The sequence below is a fragment of the Lasioglossum baleicum genome, chromosome 10 (genome assembly GCF_051020765.1).
Source record: "Lasioglossum baleicum chromosome 10, iyLasBale1, whole genome shotgun sequence".
Lineage (NCBI taxonomy): Eukaryota > Metazoa > Arthropoda > Insecta > Hymenoptera > Halictidae > Lasioglossum > Lasioglossum baleicum.
In genome coordinates this window covers 11,627,070-11,648,104 of record NC_134938.1, presented here as the reverse complement: position 1 = coordinate 11,648,104, position 21,035 = coordinate 11,627,070, and the positions used below count along the sequence as shown (strand labels likewise).

The 21,035-nt window shown below is 43.2% G+C and overlaps 1 protein-coding gene across 3 annotated transcripts in view; it reads left to right on the top strand.

Moving 5' to 3' along the window:
- LOC143212539 (protein pangolin, isoforms A/H/I/S) overlaps positions 1-21,035 on the top strand; it is a 211,524-nt gene that overhangs the window by 130,553 nt on the left and 59,936 nt on the right. The window contains exon 4 of one of the 3 annotated variants that reach the window (XM_076431446.1): positions 272-20,798. The exons of the other annotated variants lie outside the window; for them this stretch is intronic. Within the exon in view, the coding sequence (XP_076287561.1) occupies positions 272-295 (24 nt within the window). The 3' untranslated portion in view covers positions 296-20,798. Of the gene's footprint in view, positions 1-271; positions 20,799-21,035 lie in introns of those variants that run through there. 3 annotated transcript variants of the gene reach the window in all.

Sequence of the window (21,035 nt, the reverse complement as noted above, 5' to 3'; positions counted from 1 at the left end):
AAGATTACGTCAATGTAGTTTAGCGCTCCACGCTTTTATTTATAGCCACTAATGCCTAAAAAAATTATTTTCTCCTTTTTAGTGCATTTTAATATAAGCGTGGTTTGTAAAACGTTTTTTTTTTATATATTTTTATTTTATTCAAACAAATGTCGACAGTGTTTAGTAACTTGGACGACTGAAATATGGACAAAGAGGGTGGGAATTATATTTTTGATTGAAGACTATTAATATATGTATAATAATGTATTTTTTTCCATTGTTGTTTCAGGTAAGTGTTGACATGGCTGAGTAGATATTTCACCAACCCCCTTCCACCTATTTGTAAGTACCAACAAATATTCATTTAGTTGAGCAGCTCAATGCAGATAAATGCAACATTTATTTTGCCTAAAGGGCCATGAAGCTCGAGTATAAATCGTTTCTATAGAATTTCGATAATTCTCAAACACAATTCAATCTATCAAATTCGAATAAGAATGTCTAGAATCGAATAGATTGAATGTTAACCATTCTTGTTTCATCTTCGATCATTCCGCAGTTTAATTCCCTCCGGAAACTCGGTAGACCGCAAAATATTCAGGAAAATTCGCGAGAGGTTCTTGAAAGTTGCTCTCCGTTAAATAACAATTCAGACGAAATGGATATCTCGACGAACGACGCTCGTCAACGGGACTCGGTGCAACAACGGTGATTGATTGTGGCTGTTGGATTACCCGAAGGGATTCCACACCGCAGGTGGAGAGTCGGTTCGCCGCGGACCTTCCGCAGCTTTTATTCTCCGTGTATGCGTTTCCCGTCCTTGTATACAGACATCTGTACACGCTGTGTGTGTGCGTGTATCGGCACAGCCCCTGCGTGTTTGTCACCGACGCACATCCTCGAAACACTGCGTGTAATCCGGGGCTAGGAACATTAATGTTGCATCGCTCGCAGGGGATGACTTTGTGTCGTGGACAACGCGACAACTAAATGGGCATTATCCATGGTCCCCGACCGAATCTCGACGCTTGCCTCTCCGTGAAAGCTTGCCACGACACCCCTCGCTGTTTCCTTTCGTGCGTCACGAAGCCGGGTGATTTCTTCGATTTTTTTTTCACCCTCCATCCCCATACTCCCTTCGGCCCTTGATGTCTCTTTTCTCGGGGATTGCCTACGGTCTCGGAAAAAAAACATATACAGCTTTTGCTAGAATATTCTCTATAGAAAATTCACTATTCACCATTAAAGATATTTTATATTTACTCTACTTACTTTGATATTTTATATTTACTTAATTACTAATTCCTATTTTCTCTTCCCTATTTGATACTCGAGCTGCATCGTTATTCTTCATTTTAATGTGTAAGAATGCACTATTTTGACCGTTTACCATTAAGAATATATATATATATATATATATTCAATTTAATTTTTTAATATTACAGCATTAATTAGCAATTCCTGTTTTTCTTTGATAATCAGGCTGCATCGTTATTCTTAATTTTTATATGCAACGATGCAGCGTGGGTACCAAATAAACGAAAAAAAAGGAATTATCAATTAATTAAATTATGTTTATGTATATTTTTTAAATAGTGAGTAGTGAACATTTTACCAAAACCTGTACGTGTTTTTTTGTGAGACCGTCTTATCATATAAATATCTCTCAGACCCCGACAAATGAATTTCATAAATAGCCACGTTTTTAATAAATTTTCGATAAAGCATAACACAGGATAAAAAGTAAACAAACAGATTGAATTTTATTCATATGAAAATTCTTTTCGAAAATTTGAAGTTGGGGTTTTTGAGACCCCACATGACCTTGCGAAGGTTAATTTGCATGTGTGTTATTCTCTTCTGGTTATTTTTCATTGCATTGTTTATTGAAAAAAAAAGTTGTTTACCGCCCGATCGTAACGAAAAGTACAGTAACAAAATTTTTTTGATTGCTCGTTAATCTGAACATGTAGGTGCCGGTTTGTCGCAATTTTCTAGAGCCGATGGGTGAACCCGCAACCGACGAATCGCGCGCATACTTGCCGGCGCGTTAGCGTTGTTTGCGTTCATTAGTACACGGGGCATGCACGACGTTAATCGTAACCTAACACGGGCCACGCTTCTGCCAGTAATTAAATCGTCAGCACGCGGACACTCTGCGCTTTCACATTAATTATGTAACTTGGAAATTGAATCCCGCTCTGCCGCGAGTTTTGTTAATACCGGTTACAAAGTAACCGGCCGTAAAATTATTCCGCGACGCCAGCTGTCATTTGAAATTCGACCGTGTTTGCGCGTCCGGCCGAAATTAACGGTCCGACGGCCGCGCGACGGATTTTTAATCCCGACGCTTAATTTTCTCGCGAAAATTTCCGATCCGCAATGCACTTTCTGCGTTGATTGTCGATCCGATCGATTTCTCTTTACCGGGCATTTTTAACAATTTAACAAATCAGTTTATCATTATTCATTTTATATTGGCGAATGAATAGGCGTTTATACAGATTTCCAAGGTCACTCGAAGCAACTTTTTCCTTTGCGAAAATGCTCTCAAAGGCTTCGTTCACGAGTTGTTAACGAGTTATTAACGTACCTGCCTCTGGGCGGGGTCTGTTCACTGTGGCCGCTCTCTGATAGGTCCGCGTTTTTTTATTAATAACTCCTGAACGAGGCTGCGAAGAAGATTTTCGCATATGAAAAAGTTTCTCGAAATGTCCTCGGGAATCGTCCCTTTCAAGTGCAACATTTTTGGAACACCGAAAATTCTATTTATAGCACTCTACATTCTATAAATTCTTTAGGACACAGCTACTTTAACAACTATGATACGGTGCTTGTATATAAAGTAGAATAAATGATTTCTTATCGTTACGCAACAGAAAAATTGATTGCAAGCTGTAGGAGCAACGTAGAAATTCATTCCTTTTCAAACAATACTGTCTTTTTACATTTTCACTGTTTTTCCACATTTGTAAATCTCGGTGCGCGTCGACCAGGTCGCGTCAAAGGCGCCGGCAACATAATGCAGAAGCGTAGATTACACGGCACCGATCGACAGGTCGAACGAACTTGCGTTCGAAGGAAAAAAAGCTGCGTTTGAAGAAGCGGGGAGGCGGTCATTGAAAGAAATTACTCGTCGCATCGTGGAGGTCGTGGGCAAAAGACAGAGCTCTCTACCCTGTGAATTAAAGGTGAACGATGGAGGTGTGCCTATGTATGTTTAATCACGATCGAGTATTCCGTTTGGAGGGCACGGCAGGCCCCCTCGATGGACAAGGGACACTCTGAAGCAAGGGTGGGAAAGGTAGCCGCTACACCGGCGGCCCCTTGGTGTGTCCTGCGAGCTCGATATGTAATTTTCCCTCCTGCATCCTTATCTCGTTCTTTCTCTCTCTTTGTATCCCTTTCTCTGCTGGTCCGAGAAGGGTGCAAAACGTTCTCCACGCCCCTGGCTGACCGGGGTACGTGTTTATCAGCTAGTGGACTAGGTGAACAAGCTTAAATGCCGTCGCTTAACGGAATTAAAGATCCAGATTAGATCTGGTCTGGTGGAGCAATGTAGAGTTCAGCTAGCTGCTAGCTGTTATGGTTCACAAAAGAGTTTTCAAGCTGGACTTCAATCTTCAAAATTTAGACACTTCTGTCTTAGGGTATGGGGTACCTACAAATAGGATGCTATGTGAGAGTTGGCAGGTACATCTTGAGCTGGCTGTAATAATAATAGAAGAAAAGAGTTTTCAAGCTGGACTTCAAGCTTCAGCGCTTGGACACTTCTATCTTAGGGTATGGGGTACCTACAAATGCGATATTGGGTGCACAATTCATCAATTTATCTGAACTGAGAGGTTCAGAACGACAGGTTCAACATTCAGTGATCTGTTCAGGACGGGAACTAGGACAGTTTGGGGGAGGACAGATCCATGAATGGCGGATCTCTTAGGGGATTTTTGAGGCTGAACATATCCTCATAGTGCCCATTAAACGCTAAAAATATTCGCAATGATCGTCGAAGGCCATCAGGTTCAGCGTTCAGTGATCTGTTCAGGACACCAGGACAATTAGGGAGAGGTTAAATAGATCACTGTTCTCTTACGGGACCTTTTAGAGTATTGGGCTGATAGTTACTGAATGAAACGAGAAAAATTCGGAGGAAAATCATTGTTCGTTTCGCGGAACGGGGGTGCAGCAGTTCAGAAACCAGGACAATTGGGTAGCAGCAGGGTTTGCGAGGCAGGAGGACCGTAGTCAGAAGCGTGCGGCGTACAAACGGAATTTTTGATGGGGAACGATCCGTTATTCACGGATCTCTCTTCGTGCCATTGTATACGATCGCCATGTCGGGGGCTCTCTTGGCCGGCGAAGCAACCTGTCCTCCAGGGTTGATCGATGCTACCTCCCGGAAAAAGCTCGTTGGGAAGGGAGGCCGATGCTGGCTAGCTAGTTAGCTTGCTCTAGCTCCACAAGGCTGATCATCAGGATTTCAGCACATCGACCCGGGGGCTCATTTAGGAATTCTCGACGCTGCTGTTTCGCCTCTGTACCAGAGAGAGGAATCTTTGTCACCTTTTAACGATCGTTAGGCTCTGCCCACTTTTACCGGCCTTTTTTCGGCAGCTACTCTCGTGGAATTCGATCTATCGAGTCGGAGGCGTCGTATTCGCCTGATCGACATGACGCGTCGCTCTTCCTCTTCTCGTGTATTATATTTGAAATTTCGAGTGGCAGTTCAGTTGAAAATGTTGCTCGAAAGGCAAACGGGCTTCAAAGGATCCTAGACACTGTGTAGAGGCAAGCTTGATGTTTGACGAGCCTGATGTTTCCAAAGGAATGGCACTTTTTGGTCCATTCATTTTTATTTATCTAATTTGCGTGGCCATTTTTAGAGACCGTCCTTCTTGAGCGACGTGTTTGGACCCTTTTAGAGGATGCCCGAGCCTGCTGTTGATCAGCCTGACGTTCCTAAAGGCAGTTTTTGGGGCCATTCATTTTTATTCATTTAATTTAGGTGTCCCATCATTTAATCTTTCTGGGATTGCGCTTTTTAAGCATCCAGTACGTTCCTTAAAGAATGGCACTTTTGACCATACTCTTTTTGGGGCCATTCATTTTTATTCATTTAATTTAGGTGTCCCATCATTTAATTTTTATGGGATTGCGCTTTTTAAGCATCCAGGACGTTCCTTAAAAAAATGGCACTTTTGACCATACACTGATTATGCTTTCTGTTCAATTTCGGTTTGTACTTCCCAGATGTCCCAACTGTATTTTCTACAGTGTCTAATCTTTTATAATACTAGTTGCATAATCAGGGTGGTGGGGGTGGTTGTGACATCATTGCCACGTGACACCAAGTTCGCCAGTGCGGCAACCGCCGGCAGGAGAGGGATTCTCGGTATCCTGGAAGTGCTTTCAGACACCGGCGAACGGTTTCGGGTGCCATCCGCAATCAATATTTTGCGCCGGGCTTTATCAAGCTCGGCCTGCCGGATTCCGCGTGCGTGTAAATGACAAAAATCGTCGGAAAAAGAGAGGCGGACAGAGGCGACAGGAATCAGAGAAGAGAAGGGGAACGGATCATGAAATAAAAACGATGGAACGGTTTTTCCGGAGGAGGAGATTTGCTCGGGCTTGCTCGGGCTTCCTCGACCGGCTGGGCCCGAAAGAACGGAGAAAGGAGGCCTCCGCGCGCCGAGGCCGCGGACTCGTCGTAGCTTTTCTGGAAATCCTCGAGGCGTCCTACGTGGAATTTGTAACGTTGTGAAAGAAACAAGCCCCGGCGGAATACTCGGGCCGCGGCGGCAACGCGGGAACGCGAAGGAATGGCGTTGGGAGCGGCGTCCGTAGAATATTAATAATGATCGAGCGTGTATCTACGAACCACGGGGACACACGTACCCCCTCCCCCCTCTCACTCTTTCTCTCTCGCATATACACACGCTAATCGTTCTCCATCCGGACCCCGGAGATCGTAATCACGCCGCATAATTATTTCATCGGGCACCGCTTTTTGTTCGCGGCCCCCGCAACGACGAGCACACGGCGCCCCTGGACACTTTACAAAACCTCCACCGAGCACGAGGAATCGTTCAACGAGAGACGCCTGCTTCAATCATTTCTACGAGATATTGATCTCAGTTTTTCCCACGATGCTTGTAATTAGAAGAATTAATTAATGAAAGGCTTATAATGAAACGTTCCACGCATTCGTCACGTTCCTCCGAGTAAAATGAGCCCAAACACGATACCATTCGGTCACGCGTGTATCGTTTAAAACACTGTTGAATGCAGCCTCCGTTATCCGAACTGATGTCTTCTGCATTTGGATTAAACGAGCAAACGTGATCCAAACTGTACCGTGTTTGGGCTCATTATAATCAGCAGAATGTAACAACTATCCCAGCGACTAGTTCGGATAATCGAGGCTCCAGTGTACCGTGGATTAAACGAGCAAACGTGGTCCAAACTGTACCGTGTTTGGGCTCATTCTACTCAGAAAAATATAACGAATATTCCAGTGCCGGTTTCACAGAGAAATTGTTGAATAAAGGATGTTGACATACAGTGCGAACTGCGATCGTAGACCGGTATTTGGACGACGCGAGCGACACAGAGCTTGCGGAGACCGGCTAGTTAGCTTTCTCGCGGGGCGTGTACATATCGAGCGGCGACTGTCCCGCTGAAATGAGTGTCGGCCGCGGTTCCAGATGCGTAATAAGAGAAACAGGAGAAGTCCGCGAGGTCACCGAAGAAGCGAGGTGTCGGGTGGAACGAGAAACGATTCGCAAGCGACGGAACACGTTTGCGTCGGATACCACCATTCAGGATATTCCTGCCGGTGGGGTGTCTCTCTACGGAAACCGTCGGCCGATTTGATTTTCTTTCGACGGTTCAGATCGGATTAACGTTTGCCGAGACTCTCGTAGTTCTCTCATCTCTCGCGCGCGAGCGCGTAAAACCGGTACGCACACACGGTCGGCGTATATAATCCGGTGGTTTTCTTTTCCGTCGGCTTGTCCTTTTCCACTTCCTCGACGCCGACTATCCTCCGCGGAGAATTTTAAGCCGCGCCTTTAGCAGCAGCTCGAGTTTTTCCCGGGACTCGGTTTTCTTGGATCGGCCAAAGAGAAAGAGAGTGAGAGGGAGAGAGAGAAAGAGCGGGGAGCGAGGCCGCGCGCGCTCTGCCCGCCTCTCGCGGCGCGCATGCTAATGCAATCGATGATCGCGCGTCACGCCGAGCATTTCACGGGACGCATTAGCGATGCCTGCCGATAAATAACGAGCAACGTAATCGGTCGACTATTTTTAGCGTGGTGTGTGCGGATTCCATAACGGCCGAGGGTACTCGGAGACAACGATAGAGAGAGAACGTTTTCTCGAAGTTCTGAAGTCGCTTCGCGTGGGATTCCGATGTGGACGAAGGACCTATTGGAAGATAGGGGAGGATTTAGAACAGTGACGCGCGAGATTCTAGGAGGGTGAAGGGGGGAGGGAGAGATGTAAGGTAAGAGGCTCTGAAAGCCGGGGAGGATGGTAGAGAGATCTAGAGAAAGTAATTCTGCCTATAGTTTAAAGTAAAACCACCGGTACTGATTAAAAGACTGCTCTTTACTTTACCGGACTCAACATTTGTGCCTTTCTCCTGTCAATTATGATGTATTTGGTATGTAATCCAATAGATTTGTACCCGGGGCGACTGCAGATCGAAGTTTCGATCCTGTAGGATCAATGGTTCGGGAGTTATGGCTGCTTAAAGTTGAGCATTTTTCAGTGTTTTTGACAGGTAAGGGCGCTGCCATCCAGCGGTTTTGCTCGGTAAGCGGCGCGCGATCGTCACTACAAATACTGAAAAATGGTCAACTTTTTAAGCAACCATAACTCCTGAACTATTGATCCTACAGGATCGAAACTTCGATCTGCATCCGCCCCGGGAACAAATCTACTGGATTTCATACCAAATACCTCATGATTTATGAATGATTTATAAAAAGGTAGAAATTTTGAGTCCGCTAAAGTAAAGTTTACCCGATTAAAATATTGAAGGTTTATTAAGGCGGTAAAATTCCGGATCCAAGACAATAAACGCCGATGGCTCGAACGGTCGCAAGGTTAAAGGTAATCGCCTGCCGCGCGCCACGAGGAGCCTCATTATTTTCTAATGCAGTTGTTAATTGTCCAATCGCGGAAACGCGCGCCTCCCACACCGAGTGGGAGGCCTCTCTGCCGCGCTTCCTAGTGTTAACCGGGGCCGGAACAATTTAATGATCGGCTCCCGTTACCCTTCGTCGCTCCGTCGGAGATTATTACGACGTGCCCCGAGCCTCACGCGCGCGACGTTTTTCCTACACACGGTTCCACTTCCCGGGGCCCCAGACTTTTCAGCACTTCTTCTCCGGTTTGCACGATTTTTTTCCCTCTTCTTATCCTCTCTTTCGCAAGACGACCGCGCGAGCACCGACTTTAAAAAAATTCGAGCTCGAATCCATCCGCGGGAACGCGAAACGGAATCGAGCGAGTTCTCTCGAGGCCGGATCACGAGAGACGCTACGCTGACGCCCCTTACCCGCGCATCATTTCATCCGAATGGCCGGGAACAGACCGGAACCAACCACTCCGGTTTTCTGTACCACCATTTCGAAGTAAATCACCGTGATTACCGGCGGACTGGGTTTTCCCTCGACCCGGGATTCGAGAGGTTCGCTTTTTTCCTTTTTTTTTTCTTCTCTCGAACCCGCGGAGAGCACGACTAGGTCCTCAGGTGTCCCGGGAGCCCAGGTTACACCATCATTTTGCCCTGTTTAACAGTCACGCGCCGATTTCGTTACCGTACCGCCATTTTTCGACGTTCCCGGACAAGTCAGTTTTGATGAATTCGATTCTTATAGTTTGGAATATACATTTTTAATCATTGAGCAATCTTCAGCTGAAGAATCGAGTCCGACGATTTAGTCGGCGGAATGCAGCTGCAATCTGCCTCGAACTTCCAAGATCTCGCTGTAATGAAACGGGAATTGAAGTCCGAGATTTACGAGAAAGATTCCCCTTCTGGGAACTTCTAAATTAATGTTAGATGCGGTGATAAATGCCTGCTAGTTGAACCATTCTCTCCTCTGACGTGCTCCGTCGCCTCAATGCAAAGGAATCTCACATTTTTATGATCTCTACTATTTAAGAAAATATTTGCGTTCGAGATGAGTGGACTTCGAATTTTATGCATTTGCGACGATCATTGCTAGGTGCAATTTATAAAAATAAACGGATTACAATATTTTGTATAAATCTCTCAGTTTTTCAAGATTTTTAAGAGACCATTTTTATTTGTTACGGAAAGTGTGATCATCCGGAGATAAGCTCCCAGTGAATATTCCAGAAATTTTCAGTGAACAATGTAGACCGTGTATCAGGTTGCAAATTCAGAATAATTTTTTGAGAGAGCAATGCAGAGGAATTTCACATTTTGATGATCTCTACTATTTAAGAAAATACTTGCGTTCCGGATGAGTGCACTTCGATTTTATGCATTTGCGACGATCATTGCTAGGTGCAATTTAAAACAATAAACGGATTACAATATTTTGTATAAATTTCTCAGTTTTTCAAGATTTTTAAGAGACCATTTTTATTCGTTACGGAAGGTGTGATCATCCGGAGATAAGCTCCCAGTGAATATTCCAGAAATTTTCAGTGAACGATATAGAATACACGGTTTATCAAGTTGTAAATTCAGAATTATTTTTTGGAAAAGCAAGTGGCCTGTTAATACTACTTAGGAAATAATAGGTGATTAGAACATACATTCTCATAATCGAAATTTTTCAGAAACTCTGTGAGAATTAATGGAGTAGACGTAATTTCCATTATTATGCTGTTATCATTGCTGCAATGACTCCCACCAATATTCGGACACTCTTAAAAACACCATAACTTTTTCAATATTGGACTATGCGATTTGAACTTTTTTGCGAAGCTAGAGCAATTAATTTACTACGGGATGTGAAAAGAAATTTTTTCAACAATTGGATTTGGTCGGAATTGTAGAGAAAATACTAAAATACTAAATACTACGAAACGTCTTTTCTAAATTTTCCATATAAGCCCACATAAAAAAGTTGAATAATACAACTTTTACTATTCTCTCTGCAATTTCGACAACTTGCAGTTTTCCAAAAATTTTTGTCACGTTGTGTAGCAAACCAATCGTGTTCAACTTCTCAAAAAATTTCAAGTCGTGTATTCCAATATTAAAGAAGTTACGGTGTTTTTAAAAATGTCCGAATATTAGTGGGAGTCACTGCACATGCAAATTACGCCTCCTAAACGAAAAAATAGGTCTTTAGATGGCGATAGCGCCTTAGATCGATTTTTTATCTAGCGTTTCGAACTACTGAAAACCTCCATTTTTGTGTTATCAAGAAATGAGAACGCGATTCCCGCACCCTTGCAATCTTGGAAACGAGTCTACCGCTTTAAGCGAAAAATATATCGGTCGAATAAAATGACCCCGCGCGTAGCAAATGTTTAGACTGTGGCCGCCCAGTTTGCCGAAAAGGTAAGCAGGTCGTGGCGATATTTTCGATTCCGATCACGGGCTGTCGACCCGTGTGGCATTCTCGCGAGCCGTGAAACAGAATCGTTTCCCGTCGTTCGTCATCCGTTGATTCGCGGAATGGTACGAGGCACGATCGAAAGAAGGAACAGTAGGAACAGTAGTGGTCGCGAATGGACTTAAGAGTTAGCTGCGCGACAGACAGCGGATGGAATAATGACCCGCGTCCCCCAAATGACGCGAGATGCATATTTAATGGCTCCACGAAACGGCCGGCTAACGAAACGACGGAAACGGCTGGGAAATGGTGCTGGGGATGTTGTCACTGGTCTACGATGATCAAACAGAGGATCTTTATGCAAAATGAAAATTTTCTACCCGAATTGCAACAAACTCGGATGAAATAGAAATTTATTTTCTTTCTCCACTTGTTCAATAGATTGAGAATAATATAATAGCATTTTTCCAAATTCTTCTAATGTTTTTACTGTTTTAAATTACACCTAATCGATTTCGACATAAATGCATAAAATCTGCTGTCTGATGATGACGAAACGCACGATTCAGGATGAATCAGAAATTATAAATGATCACACAAACACGCTGATACTTTCTGGATACCTATCACTGTACTCCCAACTGAGAAATTCTATTCTACTTCCTCGTAACTGTTAAAACGCTCGTAGTTACTAGACTGCGGATGTTTATGCCATTTACAATTTTTATAGACGAATTTTACGAAAGTGTGATTAAATAAAATCCTACTTTTATTGAGAACAATCTTTGTAGATCCAAAACAAATAAAAATGATACTGAATTCTATAAAATTTTATATTCTAGCATTTCTTGAAAATTTTTATAGACAAATTTTACGAAAGTGCAATTATTTAAAATCATACTTTTAATGAGAACAATCTTTTTAGATCCAAAACAAATTAAAATAGTACTGAATTCTATCGAATTTTATATTCTAGCATTTCTTGAAAATTTTTATATACAAATTTTACGAAAGTGCAATTATTTAAAATCGTACTTTTAATGAGAACAATCTTTTTAGATCCAAAACAAATTAAAATGATACTGAATTCAATCGGATTTTATATTCTAGCATTTCTTGAAAATTTTTATATACAAATTTTACGAAAGTGCAATTATTTAAAATCGTACTTTTAATGAGAACGATCTTTGTAGATCCAAAACAAATAAAAATGATACTGAATTCAATCGAATTTGATATTCTAGCATTTCTTGAAAATTTTTAAAGTGCGATTAAGTAAAATACTACTTTTAATCAGAACAATCTTTGTAGATCCAAAACAAATAAAAATGATACTGAATTCGATCGAATTTTATATTCTAGCATTTCTTGAAAATTTCCATAAGCCATAAATGTTTAAAGATCCGCAGTCTAGTAATTACTAAACTGCGATTTGTCAATGTATAGAGAATATATTCTCAGCTGTAAGAAGATCGAAACCTCCACTCTTTTCGATTCTTTCTAATGTCTATGTTCCGATGTTTGACGATGTCGAAAGTTCCGGGGAACAGTTTGATAATTCGAAACGATATATGTATTGTTACCTGGAGATAAGAGGACGATTCCATGAAATCGATTCGGAGAAAGAGATCTTGCATACGATAACTGTGTACCTGAGATTACTATAGTAGTGTTATTAAACCGGGGGGGATCAAGCGTCGAGAGTGGTGCTTTATCTGGGTGCTTGATAACGAGGAAATCAAAGTGTGATCGTGTACCAAAGAATTTGGAGGTCTCGCTTGGTCAACACTCCTCGATGTCTCTAATCTCGTTCTTGGAATTCTCGCATCGGATTTGATAGAGAAAGCGCTCATCTTCGTGCGCTTAAGTTACCTTCAATTTGTACAAATGTTTTAAGAGAATTAATGGTTTCATATCAATTTCCCATCCGACGAATGCGTAAAACAATTGGGTACCAGGCCTCTTTTCAGACTCTCCAGGGGATAAAATCGTTTCTCACGCACCATTTCGGGAGCTCTCGTCAGGTGGATAGTGCCGATTTGTTTCGCGTCCGCGAATCTCGCGCGCGCGCACACAGAAGAAGGTGGAAAGGGCTGTGAGTGTGTAGGTACATCGTCACGCTTCTTTCCCGTAGCGTTTCTTTTCCCTTTCTTTCTCAGTGCCGGGGGGGATATCGAGTGGCCTTAAGTGGTTTATCGCTCCCTGGCCGTCTTGTTTTTATTGAATGACGAGTCGTGATGCGATTTCGCTCCAGCGAATAACCAATCGATTTACCCGAAGACATTAGGAGGGCGTCTTCCGGTAAACGTCTTTTAATTTCCTCGATCGTTCCGGTCGGGGAATCGGCCCGTAACCAATCAGAGCCTAATTCCTCCCTGCCTTCATCGATTACTCTGGTCCATTCTGCTCCGGCAAGTTCGCCACGAAACCTAACCCTTCGGTAACAAACCTCGACATATCCGTCCGCCTGCCTACTTCACAATAAACAAATACCTCAATATTTAAAAGAAATTTTAGCTGCTCTTTACTTTGCCGGACTCAAAATTTGTGCCTTTCTCCTACGAATTATGATATATTTGGTACACTGAGAAAAAAAAAAGTAGTTACTTCAATAACACGCGTGTTTATTGTAATTTTTTTACTTCGATGAATATCAATGTATTCTTTTCAATAGTATGAAATTTAAAAGCAAATCGTGATGCATTTGAATTGTCTATCATGAAATGATATTATTATTCGTAACATTATTATTCGTAATATTTCTCTTTCTCCTTCAATCAGATATGTTGTTAAAAAAATTTGAGAAATGTATTGATTTATACTGGAATTGGTTTGAGGCCATATCTTATTTTTTTGAAAACATTGATGTCAAGCTATTCGCTCATATGATTGGCGGAAATGAGTTTTGCTATTGAAATTAAATAGTATTAAATATTAAAATAAGTTCATATGATATTGGCACTATTCAATAGTACATCTTATTGAATCAACATATATTTTTTTTGTTTCGACAGGATTTTTTTCTCAGTGTATGTAATGCAGTAGATTTGTACCTGGCGCTGCTGCAGATCGAAGTTTCGATCCTGTAGGATCAATGGTTCAGGAGTTATGTTTCCTTAAAGTTGAGCAATCTGCAGTGCTTACCTGTCAAAAACGCTGCAGATTGCTCAACTTTAAGCAACCATAACTCCTGAACCATTGATCCTACAGGATCGAAACTTTGATTGCAGGCGCTCCGGGTACAAATCTACTGGATTACATACCAAATACATCATAATTCGTAGGAGAAAGGTATTAATTTTGAGTCCGGTAAAGTAAAGTTTACCCGAAATATTTTTCCCAATCAAGTTTCCTTTTTCGTGCGACGAAAAGAATTTCTTTCGATTCGTTAGCCAATGTTTTTGAGGCGTTCGGGTGTCTTGTTTTTGGAAAAACAATTTTGTCGACTCGAAAATGTTTCGGAAACGAGAAATTTCTTTTATTTAGCACGCCAACTGTCTAATTTTCTGCGGATTTGATGTAATCGAAATGAAAGAGATAATCGGTTGTAATTTTCGCGAAGATTTTTATGGTAAAAAAATTTGAGATTCGATATGTAAGATCAGGGGAAGGAAGACGGATTAAATCGCGGCTTCGAGGATCAATGAGAGAGCCACGGGAATTACAATGGGGGTTCCTTTCGCTGGTGGTGCTTGACGGTTCATGGTGGAAGACGGCTCTCTCTCTCTCTCTCTCGGTGGCAATACGATCTGATTTCCGCGAAATCAGCGAAAAACCGAGTCGAATTCACAGCGCGGTTCGGTCGGAGAGAGGCGACCGGCTTTGCGTCGAGGATGAGCTGGTTTTATTAATCTGCCTCACAAAGAGCTTTCGCTTTTTTCGTAAATACTCGCAATATCGGTAACTCCCCGCGAGCCAAGGGAGAAAAGAACCCGTGTCACCCCCGTTCCGCAAAAGCCATTGTTGTACGCGCCAATATATCTGAAGATGCGTCGGTCGTCATTGCGTCGACCATGGGGGACAGTATTGCACAGAAGGTATTCCCATAGAGCTACAACGACTTACAGATTCACATGACAAGTTAATATTTTTCTCAGGAGGCAGCGTCACCGTTCGATTAATTTTATTGCCTTCCTTAGCTTTGTCACCAGGGGGTAGCATAGAATTTCTTAGTTTAACACTAAATCTACCATCACCGGCTAAAATGACCGGTTCCAGATTTTTTATTTTACGATTATTGATGTAATAAAAATAATTTCATAAGAAATGATTGTATAGATGAGGTGAGCCACGAAAGTGTATTCAACGAACGCCCTTTAAAACAGAATAACTTTTTTATGATTGTACCAATCGATCTGATATTTTATAATCAATTAAAAGCATTGGTTTATGAGGTGATATGCAAAAAAGATTTTCCAAAAATTATCATTTACAAGGTTACATGCAAAAATGAAAAAGCCATTTTTTAACACTGTTTTATTTGGGCCTTTAACGAAAATTTAAAATATATGTTTTGTACATCTATGTTAGTTATACATATGCTGAGAATTTCATCGAAATCGGTTGACGCAGGAACAAACGACACGCATCGAAAGATGTACGATTCTGTGGATTTAGTAAAACTACGGTTTTCACCATTTTTAACCGTTTGTACCTCGTGTGTATGTTAATCGATTTCTATGAAATCTGCGGCATGTGTATAACTAGCGTAGATCTACAAAACAAATATTTTAAACTAGAGGGTAGTCGTTGCTCGCGAGCTTCGCAAGTAGGGTTAGTGGTACGCATTTTATGTTGGTGTGTGACTCTCCAAGAGTCAAACGACATTTGCGTACGTAACGAAATAAATTGTAATCGAAATTAACTAACTGGCAAATGTTTATAATGTCGATAATGCAAACAGACGTCGATAATGTAAATTTCTATTGAAATATTGATTAAAAGCTACGACATTCGTTTTTTTGTTGTAGTGAAATATGATTCCAAAAACACTTTTAGTTTTTCCCGAATTTTCCATTTTTCCGGGCAACTTTTCCAATTTTTTTAAATCTAAAAACCTGATTCGGACTACAACGAACATTAAAAAAAAAACTTAGCCAAATCGGTCCAGCCGTTGTCCCGTGATGTCGTGACCAACGAACAGCATTTGATTTTTATTATATAGACTTTCATTAAGAGCCCAAATAAAAAATGTTTAAAAAATGCATTTTTTATTTTTCCATGTAACCTTGTAAATTATATAATTTCTGAATTATCATTTCGCAAACCAATGCTTCTAATTGATTATAAAACATCAGGTCGTTTGGTACAATTATAAAAAAGTTATTCTGTTTTAAAGGGCGTTCGAATACTTTCGTGGCTCACTGTATTCTAGTGGAGCACATATTACATAGGAGCTGCACAAAGTCTAAATAAAATCGATCTTGTCATTTTTATAAGGGAACAACGTACCAGTTACCAGAGTTGGACAAAAATTTAATTCGAATAAAAGTTTCGAACGAAGTGGGTGTTTTCCAAGTGGATTTTAGACCCACTTTATTCGAAATTTTTATTTGAATACAATTTTTGCCCAACTCTGACAGTTACTTTCGAGATTCGGTAGGTTTGGTGTCAGTGCCTGTTAAAATCGATGCAGATTATTTTGGGTTTGTTTTGAAAGGTTGGGCGCGGACTGGCGCGTTGTGTTCCAGCTCGATTTTGACATCAGTCAGATTCCTAAGTGGCCTGTCGCAATACTATATTCTTCTTTAACACCTATTTCGTGTTTCCCTCGGTCTCGCGTGTCACAACGACGACTGTCGAGGTTCCCGTTGACAATGAAACTCGTGTTCCCCCGTCCCCATCGATGAATACTTGATAGCCCGGTGTCAGCGTGCCGCCGCGTACTCCACCTACAAGATTATGCGGCAGCGACGACGATTTCATGCGTGACGAGGCTGCAATTTACGAAATGCCACGTATCGAAGGCGAATGACCGGCATTTGCACAGTTCGAACCGGGAATGATGGATAGGTTCGAACGCCGAAGAAAACCACAACTCTATTCCTCCGGTCCTCCTCTCCAGTCGCTTTGGTAAAAAATATTTTGGTCCTTCGTTTATAATACATCTCTAAATGCCGATAATACCGCTTATTTGCTGCCGATGACGTCACGAATTGCTGCGCTCTCTCCGGAGAACCGAGAAAACCCGCTACGATCGAAGACGTACACAGCATATCATTAGACTGCGGATTTTCATGGAAAATACAACAGGTTTCGTAGGGGATAGCAATATTCTTAAATTCACAAGGATCAAAAATGCAATAGGAATTCGGTCAAAACTCAACCGCTCTCCTAAAAAACAAGAAACTAATTTCAAGGTCAGAAGATCAAGCATTCCTTTTCATTGCATCGCATTCGATTCGTCAGAAGGATCAGAAATGCAACAGGAACCATCGGTTGAAACTCAACCGTTCTCTTAAAACACAAGAAACTAATTTGAAGGTCAAAAGGTCAAGCAATTCTTTTCATTGCATCGAATTCCATCGAATTCCATTCGTCAGAGGGATCAAAAACGCAACAGGAACCATCGGTTGAAACTCGACGGTTCTCTTAAATAATAAGAAACTAATTTCAAGGTCAAAAGTTTAAGCATTCCTTTTCATTGCATCGCATTCGATTCGTCAGAAGGCTCAGAAATGCAACAGGAACCATCGGTTGAAACTCACCCGTTCTCTTAAAAAGCAAGAAACTAATTTGAAGGTCAAAAGGTCAAGCAATTCTTTTCATTGCATCGAATTCCATTCGTCAGAGGGATCAAAAACGCAACAGGAACAGGTCGAATCTCGACGGTTCTCTTAAATAATAAGAAACTAATTTCAAGATCGAAAGGTCAATTCGTCAGAGGGATGAAAAATGCTCGGAAAAGGATCGGTCGAAACTCAACCATTCTCTTAGAAAATGTTGGGGTAAAGTGTTTTCATCATCAAACTGATTTGATTTATATTCATTACAATTTTTCATTAATCAACGGAGGAGCAGAGTTAAAATATTGACTCCGAAGTACAATGCAAGGTTCACCTGTGCCTGAAGCATGTAGGAAAGGTTTCAACTGAAACGCGAACGTTGTGAAGGGAAGAGTGATTATTTGCTTAGAAAAAGTGAAACGAACCGTTGTACTCCGGGGGTCTGTGAACCGGCATTTATCGGTGCGGCAGGCTAGCCATTCACTAAAATCAAAGTCACCAAACACGGACGCTGAAAAAGGTCCGGGAACAGGTGGTACTAGTCATTTCGTCGAGGCAACCTGTAAAAAGCGTCTCCTCCCTCTAGCCTCTAGAAGATGCACGGCTGATTAGTCCAGCAAGAGGCAGCAACCCCGGTGCGTTTGAATTGAGAAAATCCCGAATCCTGGCGCACGCATCGTTGCTTTTCCATAGCGGGTCCTCGCACAATGGTGTCGGACGAACCGGAACGACAACGCTTTTCTACGAGGGTTCGAGGATCTCAAGAAAGAGAGAGGGGAGAAGGGGGTCGTCGTCGTCGTCTTCTCGTCTTTTTCGCACGGCAGTGCGGTTTATAAATTGCGGGAGTTGTGCACACAATGGGGCCCCAGGGTAACTCTGTTATCGCGGTCCGGTAAGCTGCCGGACAATGTCCTTCTGGCGAAAAGCCTTCCTCACTCCTTCATGCACGTCCAAATATTTGCTCCGAAATCTATATCGCTCCCCTAACTCGCCCGAAAGATCGTGGGAGTCTTTATTATGCCGGAGTAATCGCTGCTCGCTTCATCAGCTACGCGAGAAACCCCGAATTCATGTTTCTCTTCCGCCATTGTACCTCGACACCGGTGCATCAGATTATTCATTGTTTCTTTGGTGTGACCTTGGGCTGAAAACTGTTATTGCCATATTGTAGTGCTGTTTATGTTGAGCAACTTTGGTTCGTGAAGTTTCTTCATAATCTCCAAAAATGACGGAGATAATGATGTGCCCCCACCCTTTTTATAAATTTTCTTGTATAAAATGATTAAGGACCTTGATCGGAAGAAGTGGACGGCTCGGCCGGATTAGAAGATATAAAAATGCGTTTGAATCTGGATTTAAAAGAAAAATGGCGGAGATAATGATGTACAGAACCTCCCACCCCTTTACGAATATTGTTTCTTGTATAAAATTATTAAGGACCCTGACCAGAAAGGGTGAACGGCATGACCGGTTGCTGAAAAATCTGAAAATGCGTTCGAGTCTTGATCGGTATAAAAATCCGCGCTCATTAGGGCCCGTGGAGGCAGGTGTGTTCAAGAACAGCCGCCTCGGATCCGCAAAAGGCGTTCGACAAAGGCGTGATATCGCGCCCGGTGAAAGTCGATTGACAGAGGCCCATATATCCTGGCCAACGACCGTGGGTCTAAATATTTATACGGTATGCCCATGCGTCGGTTCGAACATCAAAGACGCGCCTCGGATCCCTCCTGCATAGTTCGTAAAAATAAATTCCCGGTCGGTCTGTACGCGCTCTAACCCCAACGTGGGCGCGCGGGCGCGTTCATCGGGGTCCCTCAACGTGATTCAACGTCACGGGGTCGTTGTCGATGCTCTGTCGTCAAACCTTGCCGCTCGTATATACCCCATTCTCCGATATTCAACCGGTCCAAGAGGAAAGATCCCCACCCTCCGGATAAGGGTGCCTAAAAACCCCCAACGGCAGAGAAACGCCGATACTCACCGCGGAAACACAAGTTGTGTGCGATCGGCAAACACCGCGCGGAAAGAAGTCGAGGAATCCGCTGAGACGTTAAAGCAAACATCGAGTCACACGTTGGGGTAGCACGGATGCTCTGTCCTGGCAGGATCCTCTGCGTCTGCGTCCTCTTCTTGAGAGGGTGGCTTCTCGCGGCCGTCCCGCATGGCCAACGAAAACATTTATTCCCGCTGAAGACACCGGAGAGAGGAGCACGACTGATGGCAGCCATTGGCTCAAGAAGTGGCGCACATGATAGGCACAGGCCTGAGCTCTACTTTGCCCAAGGTTCTCCTAGTTCTCGGAACTCCTAGTTCTTAGCAGGATCATTGTCTCCCGCACGGACATCAGAAATATTTGTACCCAGCGAAGAAATCGAGAACGCGGCTGCCAGCAGCCATTGACTTATGGAAATGATGGAAATGATAGGCTCAGAGTGGAGCGGAAATGATAGAGGCGTGGGTAACTCGGAGAGCGCAATTAACCCGCGGTGGTTCACGCCTCGAGATGCATTTTCCATCCCGGTTCCGTTAATAAGCGTGCATTAGGCGGCTGTTTCCGGTGTTTCTTAGTCCGAGACGTGTTCAGTTCCAGGCCTCGTCTTTTTGCGTCTGCTGCCGAGCGAGAAGGGTCTTTGCGGACTGCTATTAGCACCCGGCAATCCAGTTTCGCGTGGCCGATCTCCGCCGATCTCCGCTAACGACTTATACAAAAGGGGATTTGTTGAACAATTTCAGTGATGAGCTAAGCGAAGAAACGATGGCAGGTTTAGGATGAGAATAGGGGACCGCGTGACGACACCAGGCGTGCGGGCCAGGTCCGAAAGAAGGTATCGGGTTGGACTAATCGGCAGTGGGCAAGCATGATCGGCCACCGCGTCGTGTTCCGCGACGATGCACACGCAGGAATCCTACTCTCGGCAAGAATACAAGGGGCTAGGAAGGCGATAGAGCCCGCGAAGAGAGGGAACAGAGGGACACGGGTCTCGTGTATGGAAAGTGAAAGAGACACACACAAGCGTCTCTCGCCGGCTAATGCAGCGCGGTGAAATATTCATCAGTCTGCCTGCCTGCCTCGGTGGCGCGGGCTAACCCACCCTTTATATTTCGTAATTACCCTCCCAGCCCCGTTCTTCCACCTCGAGCCAGCCGTTCTCTTCTCTCTTCACCCTCCTCTGCCTCCTCCATCACCTTCTCTACACCAACCTGCCCCGTCCTGTGTGTCCCCTCTTCGTCATCGTCGTCGTCGTCGTCGTCGTCGTCGTCGAACTACTCGTCTCCGGGGCCCCCTCTAGCTTCGCTCTCTCCTCACCCCTTAAACCACCCCCAACCCCGTCCCCTAAACATCACCCTCCCTGCTCGTCCTGCCTCGTTTTCTCTGGCATTTCCAATCCCTGGTCTTCCGCCACCTACCCAATGAGCGACGCTCTAATTTCCGCGCCGACAATATGGACCATGTGTCTGGATGCTAACTCTCTAGTCCAAGTCTCGGCTTGGCCCGCCATGACGACGTCGTTCTTGCGCTGCATGAACGCTGTTAAACAACTTGTCAACCTTTTCTCTGTGTACTGGGTGGACATGCACCCGAGACTGTGACTACTCGAAAATTAAACATTTCTTCCAACCTAGAATAATTCCGTTTCATATGACTTCTTTTCATTTAACGGACATGAGATTGGTATAATACCTCATACGATACCTAAATGTTCAGTGATGTCAACAATATTTTGAATAATGGTGCAGCAAAAGATGAAGGTGACCTTGAGATCTCTGAAAAAAGGCAAATATTTTT